Source organism: Culex pipiens, chromosome 3, assembly GCF_016801865.2.
Source record: "Culex pipiens pallens isolate TS chromosome 3, TS_CPP_V2, whole genome shotgun sequence".
Classification (NCBI taxonomy): domain Eukaryota; kingdom Metazoa; phylum Arthropoda; class Insecta; order Diptera; family Culicidae; genus Culex; species Culex pipiens.
Window position 1 is genome coordinate 116939553 of NC_068939.1, and position 17815 is coordinate 116957367.

The 17815-nt window shown below is 36.8% G+C and overlaps 1 protein-coding gene across 8 annotated transcripts in view; it reads right to left on the reverse strand.

The window, feature by feature from the left end:
• LOC120425707 (ras-specific guanine nucleotide-releasing factor 2-like) overlaps positions 1–17815 on the reverse strand; it is a 420283-nt gene that overhangs the window by 242819 nt on the left and 159649 nt on the right. For all 8 annotated transcript variants that reach the window (XM_052709837.1, XM_052709833.1, XM_052709838.1 and 5 more), the window contains 2 exons: positions 4828–5182; positions 4553–4650 (listed from right to left, as the gene is read on the reverse strand). In XM_052709837.1, the coding sequence (XP_052565797.1) occupies positions 4553–4650; positions 4828–5182 (453 nt within the window). The remainder of the gene's footprint in view (positions 1–4552; positions 4651–4827; positions 5183–17815) is intronic.

Here is a 17815-nt window from a genome sequence, read left to right on the forward strand (position 1 = left end):
TCAAATCAAATCAAATCAAATCAAATCAAATCAAATCAAATCAAATCAAATCAAATCAAATCAAATCAAATCAAATCAAATCAAATCAAATCAAATCAAATCAAATCAAATCAAATCAAATCAAATCAAATCAAATCAAATCAAATCAAATCAAATCAAATCAAATCAAATCAAATCAAATCAAATCAAATCAAATCAAATCAAATCAAATCAAATCAAATCAAATCAAATCAAAACAAATCAAATCAAATCAAATCAAATCAAATCAAATCAAATCAAATCAAATCAAATCAAATCAAATCAAATCAAATCAAATCAAATCAAATCAAATCAAATCAAATCAAATCAAATCAAATCAAATCAAATCAAAACAAATCAAATCAAATCAAATCAAATCAAATCAAATCAAATCAAATCAAATCAAATCAAATCAAATCAAATCAAATCAAATCAAATCAAATCAAATCAAATCAAATCAAATCAAATCAAATCAAATCAAATCAAATCAAATCAAATCAAATCAAATCAAAACAAATCAAATCAAATCAAATCAAATCAAATCAAATCAAATCAAATCAAATCAAATCAAATCAAATCAAATCAAATCAAATCAAATCAATTCAAATCAAATCAAATCAAATCAAATCAAATCAAATCAAATCAAATCAAATCAAATCAAATCAAATCAAATCAAATCAAATCAAATCAAATCAAATCATATCAAATCAAATCAAATCAAATCAAATCAAATCAAATCAAATCAAATCAAATCAAATCAAATCAAATCAAATCAAATCAAATCAAATCAAATCAAATCAAATCAAATCAAATCAAATCAAATCAAATCAAATCAAATCAAATCAAATCAAATCAAATCAAATCAAATCAAATCAAATCAAATCAAATCAAATCAAATCAAATCAAATCAAATCAAATCAAATCAAATCAAATCAAATCAAATCAAATCAAATCAAATCAAATCAAATCAAATCAAATCAAATCAAATCAAATCAAATCAAATCAAATCAAATCAAATCAAATCAAATCAAATCAAATCAAATCAAATCAAATCAATTCAAATCAAATCAAATCAAATCAAATCAAATCAAATCAAATCAAATCAAATCAAATCAAATCAAATCAAATCAAATCAAATCAAATCAAATCAAATCAAATCAAATCAAATCAAATCAAATCAAATCAAATCAAATCAAATCAAATCAAATCAACTCAAATCAAATCAAATCAAATCAAATCAAATCAAATCAAATCAAATCAAATCAAATCAAATCAAATCAAATCAAATCAAATCAAATCAAATCAAATCAAATCAAATCAAATCAAATCAAATCAAATCAAATCAAATCAAATCAAAACAAATCAAATCAAATCAAATCAAATCAAATCAAATCAAATCAAATCAAATCAAATCAAATCAAATCAAATCAAATCAAATCAAATCAAATCAAATCAAATCAAATCAAATCAAATCAAATCAAATCAAATCAAATCAAATCAAATCAAATCAAATCAAATCAAATAAAATCAAATCAAATCAAATCAAATCAAATCAAATCAAATCAAATCAAATCAAATCAAATCAAATCAAATCAAATCAAATCAAATCAAATCAAATCAAATCAAATCAAATCAAATCAAATCAAATCAAATCAAATCAAATCAAATCAAATCAAATCAAATCAAATCAAATCAAATCAAATCAAATCAAATCAAATCAAATCAAATCAAATCAAATCAAATCAAATCAAATCAAATCAAATCAAATCAAATCAAATCAAATCAAATCAAATCAAATCAAATCAAATCAAATCAAATCAAATCAAATCAAATCAAATCAAATCAAATCAAATCAAATCAAATCAAATCAAATCAAATCAAATCAAATCAAATCAAATCAAATCAAATCAAATCAAATCAAATCAAATCAAATCAAATCAAATCAAATCAAATCAAATCAAATCAAATCAAATCAAATCAAATCAAATCAAATCAAATCAAATCAAATCAAATCAAATCAAATCAAATCAAATCAAATCAAATCAAATCAAATCAAATCAAATCAAATCAAATCAAATCAAATCAAATCAAATCAAATCAAATCAAATCAAATCAAATCAAATCAAATCAAATCAAATCAAATCAAATCAAATCAAATCAAATCAAATCAAATCAAATAAAATCAAATCAAATCAAATCAAATCAAATACATAATTTCTCTATTTTGACATTATTTGAGGTAGACTTGAATGTAGCAGAATAAAAAAACATTTTCAAAATCAGACAGTAGCGATTTTGACCAAAGTTGTTATTTGACATTAGGCCGTTACAAATATATTTTTTAAGTTTATTTTGGCCTCGCCCTTTAAAATCGGTCCGAAAAATCATAAATTTTTTTTTCAATTTTTTCCATATTTTAATGGAATTAGGAGTCTTATCAACTGAGCAACTCTCTACGAAATCGGCCGATTTTGACCATTTTTATTTTTTGTATTTTTTGATTTGACTCAAACTTTGTGGGGGCCTTCCCTATGACCAAATAAGCTATTTTGCGTCATTGGTTCACCCATACAAGTCTCCATACAATTTTGGCAGCTGTCCATACAAAAATGGTATGTAAATATTCAAACAGCTGTAACTTTTGAGTGAATTTTCTGATCAATTTGGTGTCTTCGGCAAAGTTGTAGGTATTGTTGAGGACTTTTGAGAAAAAAATAGGTACACGGAAAAAAAATTTGCAGATTTTTTTTATCAACTTTTTTTTTACTAAAACTCAATTTCCCAAAATACGTATTTTTTGATTTTCGAGATTTTTTGATATGTTTAAGGGGAAAAAAATCCGCAACTTTTGAGCCATAGAAAAACATGGTCAAAACATCTGCCGCCGAAATATGATTTTTTGAAAAAGTTGTGATTTTTGGAAAAAATCGAAGTTTCATGCAAAAACAAGTTTGACATTATTTTTTAATAAAAATTGAATTTGCAATCGAAAAGTACTTCACAGATTTTTTGATTAAGGGCTCCGTTTTCAAGATATAGCCACCGAAAGTTTGATTTTAGCGAAATATTTGCAGTTTGTCAATTTTTAAAAATAGTGATCATGAGTGACCATTTCCAAAAATATTTTTTTTGAAAAGTTCAGAAAATTTGCTATAAAATTGTCTAAGAGACATTGAAGATTGGACCTCTGGTTGCTGAGATACAGCTGCTTAAAGAAAAAGAAACACGAAAATTGAAGTTTTCTAAGTCTCACCCAAACAGCCCACCATTTACTAATGACGATATCTCAGCAATTAATGGTCGGATTTTCAATGATAACACATGAAACATTCGTGAAATTTTCCGATCTTTTCGAAAAAAATATTTTGAAAATTTTTAAATCTGGACTGGCATTTTAAATGGGCGTAATATTCAATATTCGGCCCTTTTAAAATGTTAGTCTTGATTTTAAAATTTTCAAAATATTTTTTTCGAAAAGATCGGAAAATTTCACGAATGTTTCATGTATTAACATTGAAAATCGGACCATTAATTGCTGAGATATCGCCATTAGAAAATGGTGGGCTGTTTGGGTGAGACTTAGAAAACTTCAATTTTCGTGTTTCTTTTTCTTTAAGCCGCTGTATCTCAGCAACCAGAGGTCCAATCTTCAATGTCTCTTAGACAATTTTATAGCAAATTTTCTGAACTTTCCAAAAAAAATATTTTTAGAAATGGTCACTCATGGTCACTATTTTTAAAAATTGAAAAACTGCAAATATTTCGCTAAAATCAAACTTTCGGTGGCTATATCTTGAAAACGGAGCCCTTTATCAAAAAATCTGTGAAGTACTTTTCGATTGCAAATTCAATTTTGCATTAAAAAATAATGTCAAACTTGTTTTTGCATAAAACATCGATTTTTTCCAAAAATCACATTTTTTTCAAAAAATCATAACTCGGCGGCAGATTTTTTGACCATGTTTCTCTATGGCTCAAAAGTTGCGGATTTTTATCCCCAAAAACATATCAAAAAATCTCGAAAATCAAAAAATACATATTTTGGGAAATTGAGTTTTAGTGAAAAAAAAGTTGATAAAAAAATCTGCAAATTTTTTTTTCCGTGTACCTATTTTTTTCTCAAAAGTCCTCAACAATACCTACAACTTTGCCGAAGACACCAAATTGATCAGAAAGTTCACTCAAAAGTTACAGCTGTTTGAATATTTACATACCATTTTTGTATGGACAGCTGCCACAATTGTATGGAGACTTGTATGGGTGAACCAATAACACAAAATAACTTAGTTGGTCATAGGAAAGGCCCCCACAAAGTTTGAGCCAAATCAAAAAATACAAATAAAATCCATTTCCGGTTTTGGTAGAGAATTGCTTAACTGAAAACAAATTGATATTCATTTTCCTGCATTTAAAATCATATTGAGAATGTCTGGGATCGACCAAATAACGACTGATAACGACTTGACCCTGATATCAGATCTCTGAAACGGTTAATTTCAGAACATCAACTTCTAGTTTTAGGAGTTTTACTTACTCGCTCCGTATGGCCAGGAAGATCTGGTGATCCAGGTACGTCATTTGCTCAGCGATCTCCAGCGCGGACAGCGTCTCGATGCTCTCCTTGCTTGGCGTCTGTCATTCGGGGAAGTGGTTTAAATAATAGAAGTTTTAATATCTTACAGCAACATGGGATGGAAAATATGTTTAAATGAATTTTTAAACGATCAGCTTGATTCCGAGTATCCAATTTGGGTAGAAGAAGAAGGTCCTGTAGTCCCGGGGGGTTTTATTTCTTTTGGACGGTTTTACCTGCGGTGGCCTCAGCAGCATGTCCAGGTGGTGCTTCCCGCTGTCGATGTCGTCGCGGCACAGCAGTCGCAGCAGTTGGGATGCAGCTCGATGCTCGGTTGGCAATAGGTTCGGACTGCAGGTGATGTCGTCCAGGAAGGCTATCGTCTGCGAGCGCAAAGCTGCATCCTGCTCAAAGTCCTGGAAGTGCTTGGACACCCAGTGCCGCAGCACGTTCAGGACGCGCATCGTGGCCGGCGAACTGACAACAGATTCTTTCCGGTTCCTAGCTTCCACTTCGGGGGGCTCATCCCTTGGGTTGCTGGAAGCTGAGGTAGCGATTGCGAAAGCCGCTGCTGCAGTTGAGGTGCTACTCCTGTGTCGCCGTTAAGGGTGTGTCGGTGTGTGCGTGTGTTTTTTGGCGCCATTTTTTAAGTTGTTTTTATTTTGTGTGTGACGAACAGTGTACCAAAACCAATACCGAGTGTGTTCGAGTGTTTCATAGATAGATGTAAAAGAGAATAAAAGATTCAGTTTTGATGGAACTTAGTCCGCGATAAAACGTATCAAAATCACTTCATCATCATCTTAAAACAATAACAAATATAAAACAATGATGTGAAAACAAACAAATAAAACGAAAATGCTCACATACATACACACACTCAATCATGCATGAGTTTCTCCCTCCACAGGTGTCTTTCGTAGCTGTTTGTGTGTATACCAATTAGCTTTCGGCAAAAAACCGCAAACTTGTGGTTTTGCATTCATTAGCATTCTACTTTCATCAGCTTTCCCCATTGTGGTGGCCGCCCCCGCACGATTTATGATATGTTAAGAGAAGGAACAAAAAAAACTCGTTCACCGCAATCACGAATAATGAGCTAAGAGAGTTGAAAAAAGCTCAAACCATGCCATTTAATCACATTTTGCGGTTTCAGGAGCAAAAATTCCATTATTGAGCTAGCAGGGGGCTAATTAATTGAAAGAGATTGGAAAATGAGTCGGAAATTGGTTTCATTGTTTTTCTTGATAATTTCCAAATGGATTATTCAGCACAATTTAAGATTGTGTGTACAGTCATCCCTCATATTCGGAACAGTTTACAGATCGGCCAATGTTCAAAAAATCATATAAAATCGATAATTGAACATAATGATTTGCTTGTAGTTTAATTTTTTATATTTGTTTTGTCCCGCTAAAATTGAATCACTAAAAAATTTATTGAATCACTAAAAATTATTAGCAAACTAGAAAAAAAAACCATTCAAACTGTGTTATTCTCTGCAAAATAAACTTATTAAAAACTACTTAAATATCATGGAAGTTCAGTTTTAAATAATCAACCCAAAAAAAGCTAATGGTGATTTTGTCATTAAGGGCAAGAGTTTGGATAATTTTTAGGATTAGTGATTTTTCACGCTCGAAAATAGCAAATTTCACGGGGACCTCAATTTCAAAACACCACATTTCACGCAAATTTCGCGGAACGTGAAAAATGTTAAAATAACTCTGGAAATCTTATGTTTAAATCACAGAAACTACTTTTTATGCTTCATTATATATTATTCTTAAATAAACAAAAAAAATCTTCACTTAATTTGAACGTGACACAAAAAAATCTCTTAATTTTCAAAAAAGTTTCCACCTGGTTGATGGATGGACTCTACTTATATTTTGAAACAAAATGTAGGGCATCATTTTTCATCTCATTTATTGAACTGCTTTTTTAATATTTGACGTTTTATCAGTTTACATTTTATTAAATTTCATATCGAAGCAAGTTTTTATAATCTTTTCCAGCCAAAATGAGTAAAACGATTTGAATTTTCTGCGACATTAAGCCAATTCAAAATAATTTTTAAGATTTTCATCTCTCTTTTCAAATACTAAATTTAAAATCAATAGACAAAAATAATATAATTTGTAACGAGATCGAAATTTTTATTCCAAATTAGAAAAGAAAACAAAAAAAGATGGTATTTTTTAACTTTCACGGGAATCATCCACCCAAATTCCACCTAAATATCAAAATCCACCTAAATATCAAACAATTTCACGGGAATCATCCACCCTAACAATCAAATATCTTTAAAATTAAACAGGACTCAGAAAAAAATCTGCAATGTTTTTAGAAGGTGATTTGAAAGATAAAAAATACCGTCAGTGGGGGTGACTATGGGTCAACAAACGATACATCTCTCGTTATTTCTTAATAACAAAAACAATTTAAATAACATCGAAAATCTTTCAACGTAGATTTGTTCTTAGATAGTTTACTAACATTTTCCCAAAATATGGTGGATTTTGATGAACACTACCTTAAATGCCAATAGTTTGAAAATTGACCCAATCTCACCCCTTAGAGGGGGTGACATTGGGTCAAATGAAACTAAAATGATGCTCAAATACAACGATATGGTAAAAACAAGTCATCCAACAGTGTTTCTTGTTCGAGGGCATCGTATTGACATGCTACAATGTTTGAAGTGGAGATTTTCAAACATTTGGGTAGTTTTCGAGCAATTCCAACAAAAATATTAGAAAAATGATTTTTCGAGAGGTAATTTTTGGCAAAAAATGTACCTCAACTTTAGACAGCTGCTATAATGACAGGATTTGTTCTAGGAAATAGATTTTTTCAGCGAAGTCATCTTAAGATGTCCCCTACACAACCCTTTGAACAGAATTCAGTTTCACTTGAGAAGAATCTGAGAAATGGTAAAATCCGTAAAAAATCACTTTGACCCAATCTCACCCCCCAGACCCAATGTCACCCCCATTGACGGTACTCTTAATTTTATTTTGAATAAAACAAAGCTTGATTCTTTTAATTTCTTTTGAAATTATACCTTTCAAATAAAAAAGTATTAAAAGGTTTACTACAGCGAATGAAAATATTACTAAATTTAGTTAGTCTAAAAAAAACTGCATAATCTGAACAATTCTTAAAATGGTTCATTTCAAGCTTTATAATTGAAAACTAGTTAAATTTACATAAAAAGTCTTTATGGTTGAAATATTTATTATGATCTTATCTGAAAAAAGATTATAGAAAATTTATAAATTTCAAGAACTTCACATCGTCCACAAAATCAAAATTCACTAACCCTATATTAGTAATTGAACGAGGGTATTTACTCGCTTAATTCTACAGTAGTTCTTAAGATTATTTTTATTCCTATTTGAGTTTGATAAAATATTTTGAGAAAAATTGTTACAGTTTCACACAAACATAAAATTTCACGGGATTTCGCGGAAAAAGCCTGATTTCACGGATTTTACGCTGTCCGCGAAATCGTGAAATTTCACTAACCCTGATAATTTTCTAGAGCCATCACGGGTCGTATAAAAAAGAGGACGTTGGGTACCCCAGTCTTAAACCTACCCCCTTTGGATCATACCTGGTAAAAAAAATTCCTGAATTAAGTAAAAAGAACTTTTCTGTACAGTTGATTTTTTGTCAGACTGTTGCATGTACATTTTCCTAGGTACAATTAATTTATTTTAAATCTCTATAAAAATTCACGAAAATTCAAGAAATCCTTAAAATGCCATTCCCTATTTCTGGACGCGCGCAAAATGTAACAATTTAAGCTTTTCACTCATTTCCCCCCACACTGTAAGTCATGAAACCCCACTCGCAACCCGCAAAACTTATCAAAAAGTTCCTAATGGAAAGCCAATCTTTTCCACAAAATTAAACAATCCGCCAGCAGCCAGTGGTGGGTAGGCAGTGAGTGAGTGAAAAGTACCTTCTCCCTACGAGAAATCCCGAAGGCCATCGTCCGGAATGATACAAGTTTCAATCCTCAATTGAGTTGGCGTGTTCACATACGCAAACACTTCCGGTGAAAATTTCTCCCCCTGTCATGAGTGAGAGCGGTTTTTAGGGTGTTCAACAAGTTTATTTTGGCAGGATTTAAACGTTTGAAAATAGTTTTAATCAAAAGTTATCAATAGTTTTTTTTATGAAAAGGTTAACTTGGTGACTCTTGCTTGATAAAAAAGATGTTCAAGCAAATAACTAAAAAATGCAACAGATAACTTCAAAAATTTCATGAACACCCCACCGCATCCCACAGGATTCATCCTGACTCAAACTTGATACGTGTTCTGTTTACGTGTGTATGTTGTTTTATCAGTATGTAACTGTGCACGACCCCTGTCATGTGTGGGAGTGGGTGTTTCCAAAGTCCTTTGGGACAACCCTCCCTTCCCGAAAGGAAAGCAAAAGCCTCTCACCATCATCATCCTAGGCCAAAGCTTCGGCAAACTTTGCGCAAACTTTGGCAACCCAAGCAATTTAATTCAAAATTTACTGTTTCATGAATGTTTCCACTTCGCAAATTGAGGCATCGTTTATGAGCGCTTTCCCTGGCTCCTCACTTCCTTCAGGATCCCCAACCACTTTAGGGACCGGAAGCGACAGATTCGACGGTTGGTGGGAGTAGGGTTTTGGGCGGAAATTTTCAGCAACTTCAATTAAAATGTTGATGGATGAGAGGGCACGCTCGAAACAGGGGAAGCCTTTTAATGTGTACTTAGGTTGCGAGGGAGTGAAAGGAGCAAATTGCCAGAAGAAACTCTGAGCCACCGACGACGACGTCAAGAAAGTCACCTCCCCCAACCCCTTCGGGAAAAGCTGTTGCCAAGTGCAGTAAAATTAAAGATAAATAATTAAACCGAGTCTTGTTTGTTTGTTCATATAGTCGCCCACAAAGCGAACCTGGAGGTTCACCTGTCTAAGCACCCCCGGTAATAACAACTATTATGGCAGTTTGGGTCGACTTGGGCAAATTTCGTGTAACTCGCGTGGTTCATGGGCTGGAACCGGAAATGGGATTCCGTCTCTGAGGGGGAAGCTTGCGGAGTAGTTATGTCGTTATTTCGGTGGGGCTCAAAAGGTTCGCAAGGTTTGAGTTGTCAATTTCATGGTGATTGTTTGAAATTTGCGGAATAGGCTTTAAGCTTTGAGGGGTGATGCAGCTTGTTGAAGGGTTGCACAGCTAAAGGGCCGTCGCTAGGGAGTGAACTATGGCTTGTGCAGGAAGCAAATTAACTGGAAAGTTAAATTTCGACTAAGCAATATCCATCGATATTTCCGTCTCAAACATTTAAAAAAATCAATATAAACGAGGCAGAATTACCGCTAAAAAAATCAAAAAATATTAAATACTTTGTTTTAGACTAGCTGTCCCGGAAAATTCCATCTTATTTGCCATAAAAAGTGAATCTTCCCCTGTTTCTGAGGGGAACACCTGTGAAGAGTATCGGGGCCGGCATTTACAAAGCGGATTCAGTGACAGTTTATTAATCAACTTAATGTTAACATCAAAAAAATCAAACCATCCACATTAACGACCCCCGGGTCTTTTGTGGTCTCTATTGCAAGTTTCTGCTCGAACCTAGGAGTCCGAAGGCTTGAATGGGGAGAGCACCCAAACCTCTTTCTACTCCAAGGAACCTTCCACCCCAGTGTTTGAACTGACGACCTTTGGATGGCGAGTCCAACCGCCGCCAGCGATTCCACCGGAGTAGGCTTGGTTTGGTGTGTTGTTTGTACTTATGGCATAGAGACGACTCCTACACCTGGAATGACTTAACGGCCTAACAACCAAGGCCGGGACCGACATTTTACTTCCTCATCCGATGGAAGGTTGGACTAGATGGGAATCGAACCCAGAATCATCCGCTTACAAAGCGGACAGCGTAACCATTCGGCCACGCACTGCCATGTTAAGGTTAATATTAACATTCCATAGGTTGTCTTCCTAAGGTGTCTTGATAAAGTCCAGTTTGTGACGATACACAACCTTTCCTTTACTAAGCAATCGAATCCTGAAGGGAAAAGATCACCAGTTGTGTTGGTCCGAGCCGGGATTTGAACCCCGATCTACCGCTTACGAGACGGAAGCGTTACCACTAGGCTACGTGGCTCGGTTTGCCATAAAAGCCTACATGAAAAGGGGATCCATCGCCTAATTAAGCTGGTTAAATTTAGCTGATATTTGCGAAAAATTCACTAAACCAGCGAAATTTTCCACTGAAACCAGCGGCTGAGCAAAATCAAATCAAGCAACATAGTTCTGCTGGTTTGTTTTCACAAATTACTGGAAAAAATATTCGACAGCAGAAAATCTAGCAAAATTCCTCACTGTTTGCAGCGTAGTTCTCTACTACTCTGGCAGAAATTCTATTGTAAGGGGTAGCCGAGAAATAACAGTTGTCATTCTCATCTCCGAGTTGATTGGTGGGACTCAACAAGCTTTTTGTAGTAAAGTGGTAGACTGCCCATGATCGCATAATTGTCCCATATGCATTTTCGTCACTTTTGAGTTATTGATGCAGTTTGGTTCAAAATCGTGTGCTCTTTCAAAAGAGCCTATAACATCCAGTACTTTGTTCTTGAAATCGGGAGGAAATCCAGTTTTTTCGTGAAAACTTAACACGTAGCCTTATGTGTGGGACAAACTTGTTTGCGTTTTTCTCAGTTTGCTGTTTTTGCATATGGGACATTTATGCGAACATGGGCAGTAGAGTGCAGTAAAATCGACCCTTAAATTGAAATCTAATGTTCACACAGTGTTGGTTTATCAAATCAACAAATTCGACGCGTAAGTAAACAAACACCATAATGTGAAGGAAGAATTTATTTGCAAACTTGTCAAAACAAGCAGAATTATGTTTTGAAAACTTTTCCAACAAACTTTCACTAATTGAGAAATATTATTATAACTTGTAGAACCATCCGACTCTCCAAATTTGTATTGTGTTTTCGTTTATTTCCTTTATCACAGCATCCAGCACATGATGCCTCTGCACGCAGAAAATATTTTGTAGAATCAGCCTGTACGAGGTTTGATTCAACAATTTTTTTGTTGAATATAATCAACGCCGATTTTGCGTTGAAAAAAACCTTGATTTTCTCAATTCCACAAAAATCTATTGTTGTTTTGAAAAAGTTGCTTTGACGTTTAGCGTTGATTTAACAAAAATCTTGATTTTCAAATCAACAAAACGTTTTGTTGATTCAAATATGCCTTATATTTCTGCGTGTGTGCTCTCTTGTTCTGAGTTTGCTGGTTTTCCTATCTAGTTAGCATAAGAGGGCACAGAGCCATCGTACTGTTAATTTTTATTGTTTACGTTACGAAATCTGCAAAAAAAAAACCTTGATTCAATGCATCAACCGCTGCACAGTGGGAAAAAGGGCCCAAAACAATTACCGCAACATGATTTCGCGCAAACCTTCGATTGCTATTCACCAAAAGCTTCGTTTTTGCACCAGGAACAATAATGCGATGAAAAATCGCACTGCACGGACGTACAGGTCACCGGAAGATCCGGATTTTTGGAAAAAGTGTCAGATTTATCCAATTGTGAACTGATAAGCTTTCTTCTACCATGAGTAGTCACGCAAAACAATCCTAGAATCCGGTGACCGGTTCCCAGGTTCTCCGGTGGCCACATCTGAAGATTATATTTGGCAAATTCCTGAAACCACTCTTGCGACATATCAAACCTCATGTTTCTAAGAGAGGAGTGTATAACTCAAGTCCCCATCCAAAATCAAGAAGTTTGATACGTCCTGGGCAAAAAGTAAGTTTGATCCACGAGAACAAAAATTACGAAAGTCCATACATTTTTGGCAGATTGCTCAAACGAAACCATAACAACGTTTTTCCCAAGGTATTTAAAAACGTGGGTTTTATAGAAAACCTAGATGTATGGGTATCAAAAGATCGGAAATTTCATGCCCTTTCCGATGCCACATAGTTTGGCTTGTGAACAGTGGCCGGTCGAATGCCGGTGGATTTTCCGACGACGTAATTCCGGGTTGGTACGAAATTCCAACGAAAAATCTATTCTAGCGTTACAAAGAACCCCAATACGGTGTTATACCCACTCCAGATCGTTAGCAATTCTATTGTAATATATTGACACATAGTTAAATAAAAAATTTGCAAAATTAAGTTTAGATAAGTTTTATATAGAATTTCCAGAGTTATATAAACTTTTATACTAAGTAATTAGTAAACTTTATATTTATATCCAAGTTATTTTTTAAATCAGTCAAGGATTTCTGTAGGGAGACTGGATTTATGGTGATTTGTCAACAAATAATTTTATTTATGTGAATTTTTTGAAAAGTGTACAAACTTTTTTTGCACCTTTTTTGATTTGTTATATAACTTTTTATGGAAATCATCTTTTCATGAGCTTTTTATAGAAAAATGTTCGGCATGAGTTTCTGAACAAAACGTATACGAGGCTTCTGTCAAACTTTAAATTGTTTACATGTTTCATCACAAAATGTGCATAGTGCCCAAGGGGTGTTTATACTTTTTTTACATACTGCACGGAGAGACTGTGCCCAAAAATTTTAACAATTAAAATTGTTGATTCTACTTTCGTAAATTTTAACAAAAACGTACTCTTTACTGCCAATATTCCGTTAAAATAACTAAAATTCAGTATTAATTTAAAAACCTGTTTGTTATTCTAGCAGTCGACTGCTAGATTTTTTTTCGGTCATTTAACCAACAAAAATTGCAATTCTAACTTTTTTTTTTTTTTTTTTTTTTTTTTTTTTTTTTTTTTTTTTTTATTTTTTTTTTTTTTTTTTTTTTTTGCAACTTCCTCATCAACCTGTTGTCAGAAAAACACATGCACTTTGTGCAAGGTGATCTGGCAATCACCCGGATAAGTTACATGGGTTTGGCACAAGGCTCACGCCTTAGCCCATCCATGTATAACTTCTACGTCAGCGACATCGATGATTGCTTGACCGGAGACTGCACCCTTATACAGTACGCAGATGACGCAGTGGTTTCAATCGCTGCCAAGAAGGAAGTCGATCTGCTAGAACCCTTGCAAGATACCCTGAACAACTTGGCCCATTGGGCAGTTGAAAAGGGTATTGAATTCTCTCCGGCGAAGACGGAACTGGTCGTTTTTACGGGGAAGCATGAACCGCCGCAGCTCAATCTTTCTCTCTCGGGAAAGACTATCGAGCAGTCGGACCACTTCATGTACATGGGTACCATCTTCGATCAAAAGGGAACATGGGGGAAGCACATTAACTACCTGAAGCAAAAGTGCCTGCAAAGAACTAATTTTCTGCGCAGTGTCTCTGGCAACCGGTGGGGTGCTCATCCTTCTGACCTGCTTCGACTGTACAAGACAACGATACTCTCGGTGCTGGAATATGGCAGTTTCTGCTTCCAGTCAGCTGCGAAATCACGCTTGTTGGTTCTCCAGCGGATACAGTACCGAAGTCTTCGCATTGTCTTGGGATGCATGCACTCAACTCACAACATGACCCTCGAGGTCTTGGCGGGAGTATTGCCTCTGCGAACTCGTTACTACGAACTGTCTTACCGGTTCCTGATCCGGTGTGATTACAGGAATAAACTGGTAATTGACAACTTTGAAACGTTGCTGAACCTTCACGTTGAGTCTCGGCGCATGCTTCTATACTATGACTTTATGTCATCGTGGGAGTGGAGCCCGAGCACAACGGTACAGCGCACGCCTCCGTTAACCAACAGCACCCTGATTGGCTTCGACACGTCCATGAAAGCCGATACTCGCGGTATCCCAAACCATCTTCTGCGGGGAGTTGTACCGTCGATCTTCGCATCAAAGTACAACCATGTTCCTCCAAACAACAGATTCTTCACCGATGGCTCCAAGCTCGACGGCTGTACGGGCTTCGGTGTTTATCATGAATCTTATCAGCTGTTCTTTAAGCTGAAGGACCCGAGTTCGGTTTACGTCGCAGAGTTAGCCGCGGTTTACTGCCCACTGCGAATCATCGAGACCATGCCACCTGACCACTACTTCATCTTCACCGATAGCTTTAGCTCTGTTGAGGCTATCCGGTCTCTGAAGCCGACCAGGGAGTCTGCGTTTTTCCTCACGGAAATACGCAAGACTTTAAACAACCTGGCGGCTCAGTCCTTCAGCATCACGGTGGTGTGGGTCCGCGCTCATTGCTCGATTCCGGGTAATGAGAAAGCGGACTTGCTCGCCAAGAAGGGTGCTGAGAGTGGAGACATTTTTGAAAGGCCAATTAGCCTACAAGAATGCTACGGTTTGCCGAGGCAGCGTGCGCTCCTGGATTGGCAAAAACAATGGGACGACGACGCCAAGGGACGTTGGATGTATTCCATACGACCTAAGGTGCAAAGAAAAGCCTGGTTCAAGGGAATGGACTTGACGCGTGGATTCATCAGAACGATGTCCCGCCTTATGTCGAACCATTACTCGTCCAAGGCTCATCTTTACCGTATCAACATGAGTGATACAAACTTATGCGACTGTGGGCAGGGTTATCAGGACATCGACCATCTCGTATGGGCGTGTCCAGATCACCAGGCTCACAGAATTAAGTTGAAAGATACCCTCAGGGCCCGAGGAAGACCACCAGAAATCCCGATGCGAGACGCGTTATCTCAACTAGACCTTGATGTTCTCTATCCGATCTATCAGTTCCTCGTAGATTCCAAAATATCCATTTAGTTTTCTTCCAGTTAGTTTTCCTTCAGTTAGTTTTCCTTCAGTTAGTATAACTCGCCTTCACACAAAGCCGTCGTTTCTGGATTGCACCGGAAGCAAAGCAAGAACGCCCCAGCAGCTGGACACCGAGTTGCGGCTGAGGACACAAGCAAAGGCCAGCAGAGCCAACCAAGACCCCTACACAATCCCCCTTCCCATCCCACGCCTTGTCTTTAACATCAATCCCTTCCCTACTAACCCCGAGTAGGCCGCGGGTAATCTGCTCCCCTCCCACAAACATTTACACACAAGATCCTCTGTAATTATTAAGTCAAATGTAATTACAAAAGCCGACTCGGTCCTAACCAGGTCCCAGTACCGAAAAGGACCTAATAAAAATAATTTTATGAAAAAAAAAACTTTTTTTTTAGTTACTTTTAGCTATTGGTGGTCAGCAATTTCGGGTTAACAAAAACAACAATCGATTGTTGAAAAAAGGATGTTTAAAAAAAATAACCCATACTTTTAGTTAAATTAACCAAGATTTTCTTAGATTTGCCCTGGCCGGTCTCTCCGTGTGTATAAACCATTTTTTAACATCGCATTGCTAATAACTAATCAGGTTCAACTCGGACCTTCTTGCACCATTTGACAAAGTTGTAGAGAATTAAATTTCCTACAACTTTTCTTTTTTTGTGTGTGAGTGCGTCGCGCGTTGAAGTTTGCACCTTGGTACGGCTCCGTGAAAGTGTCCTTAGAACCGCCGAATTACCGTTCCGCCGCGACCGTGAGTGTTATCAATTAACGCCGGAGTGCTTCGCGAACCGGCATAGTGCGTTATAGTTGACCCGCAATCGACGGCCGGGCAACAAAAGTGAAATTATTTTTGCCATCCATCGTCGTCGTCGCGGGATAAACAGGCAGAACAAAGCAAGAAGTGTGGTGTAGCAAAAAGGCCTGTGGCAGTGCTGTTGTGTCGAGTGCGTATACACACACTATACGAAACCGCGCGCGGTGTGCTGAGAGTGCGGTTTTAGAAAAAAAGGAAACGAGAAAAGTTTTTAACTTTTTTTTGCTAAAATAAAATAAAAGTTATTTTATTGTGCTGTTGTGAAAAATTCTGTGCTGTAAAGTGAAGCGCATACACGCACGAACGCAGGACGTCCTCTTCCGGATATGAAGACCGTTAGGCTTCGAGATAAAAGCCCCGTTACGGTAGCGTGAGAAAACCGGGGCTAGGTCTCGGTAGCCCTTAGGTGGTTCTCCACCCCGAGACTAGGTAGCGCAGCCCTGATAAGGCCTCGAGAAATGTCGTGAGTACAACGTGCCCACACATCACATCTTCATCGACTTCAAGGCAGCCTATGATACAGTCGACCGCGAGCAGCTATGGCAGATTATGCACGAGAACGGATTCCCGGATAAACTGACTCGGCTGATCAAGGCTACCTTGGATGGTGTGATGTGTCACGTGCGTGTTTCGGGGGATTTAGCGGAACCCTTTGGATCACGCCGAGGGCTGCGGCAAGGTGATGGCTTATCCTGTGCGCTGTTCAACATCGTCCTTGAGGGCATCATTCGAAGAGCGGGCATTGACACGAGTGGCACGATCATGAACAGGTCCTACCAGTTGCTTGCTTTTTTTTACGAAAATTTTGGTGCCCAAACATCTATAGGTCATCGCTGAAATTTTAAAGTTATCGCAGTTTTAGTGAAAAAAGTTGATTTTTTGCCAATTTCGTCATTCTCCGGTTTTTGCGCGCGGCGCGTCAAAAAACACGGATTTTATTTTCAAAAAATCATATCTCGGAATCCTGTTAACCTGGCCATGGTCTTCGTTTTCTACATACACGAATGGTATTCCGGGTCTATAGGACCCAGAAATGTTTTCGGCTGCCAAAATTCGAGATTGTAACCGATTTTGAATGTATTGACCGCAAATGAAAGGCTAGAATGTCTACTTTCTGAATCCGACCGGCAGAACCGGTTTTGGACACCGTGGCCACCGGGAACCTGCTATAACCGAAAAAGTCCTTTTTGAGGCCCCTACTTTGAGGACCTGTATCTCCGAAACGATTACACTTAGAAGGTTGCTTCAGGTTGCATTCGACAGATAATAACCTGAATTTTAAGCCCCAGAAAAAATAATTGGTCCATAGTGGCCACCGGTTCCGGTAACCCGGAACTTCCGGAAAACTTGATTTTTGCAGTTTTTGACATAAAACCGTCACACGGACCAGTCTCTTGAAACGGATTACTTTGCAAATCATTGCAGAAGGATACTACATACTACCCCTGACTGTTTGGTATCGGTTCTGGCCAACTGTGGCCAATCCGGAACCGGTTCCAGGGTACCACTAAAACGGTTCCAATAATTGTCACGCTAGAAACCCGTCATGTTGCATATCAAACTTCATGAAATTACATGTTATGACCATCTGAGGTAATGCCGATGTCCTCTGACCCATCCTGGTCACTCCGGAACCGGTTACCGGTGGCCACTTGG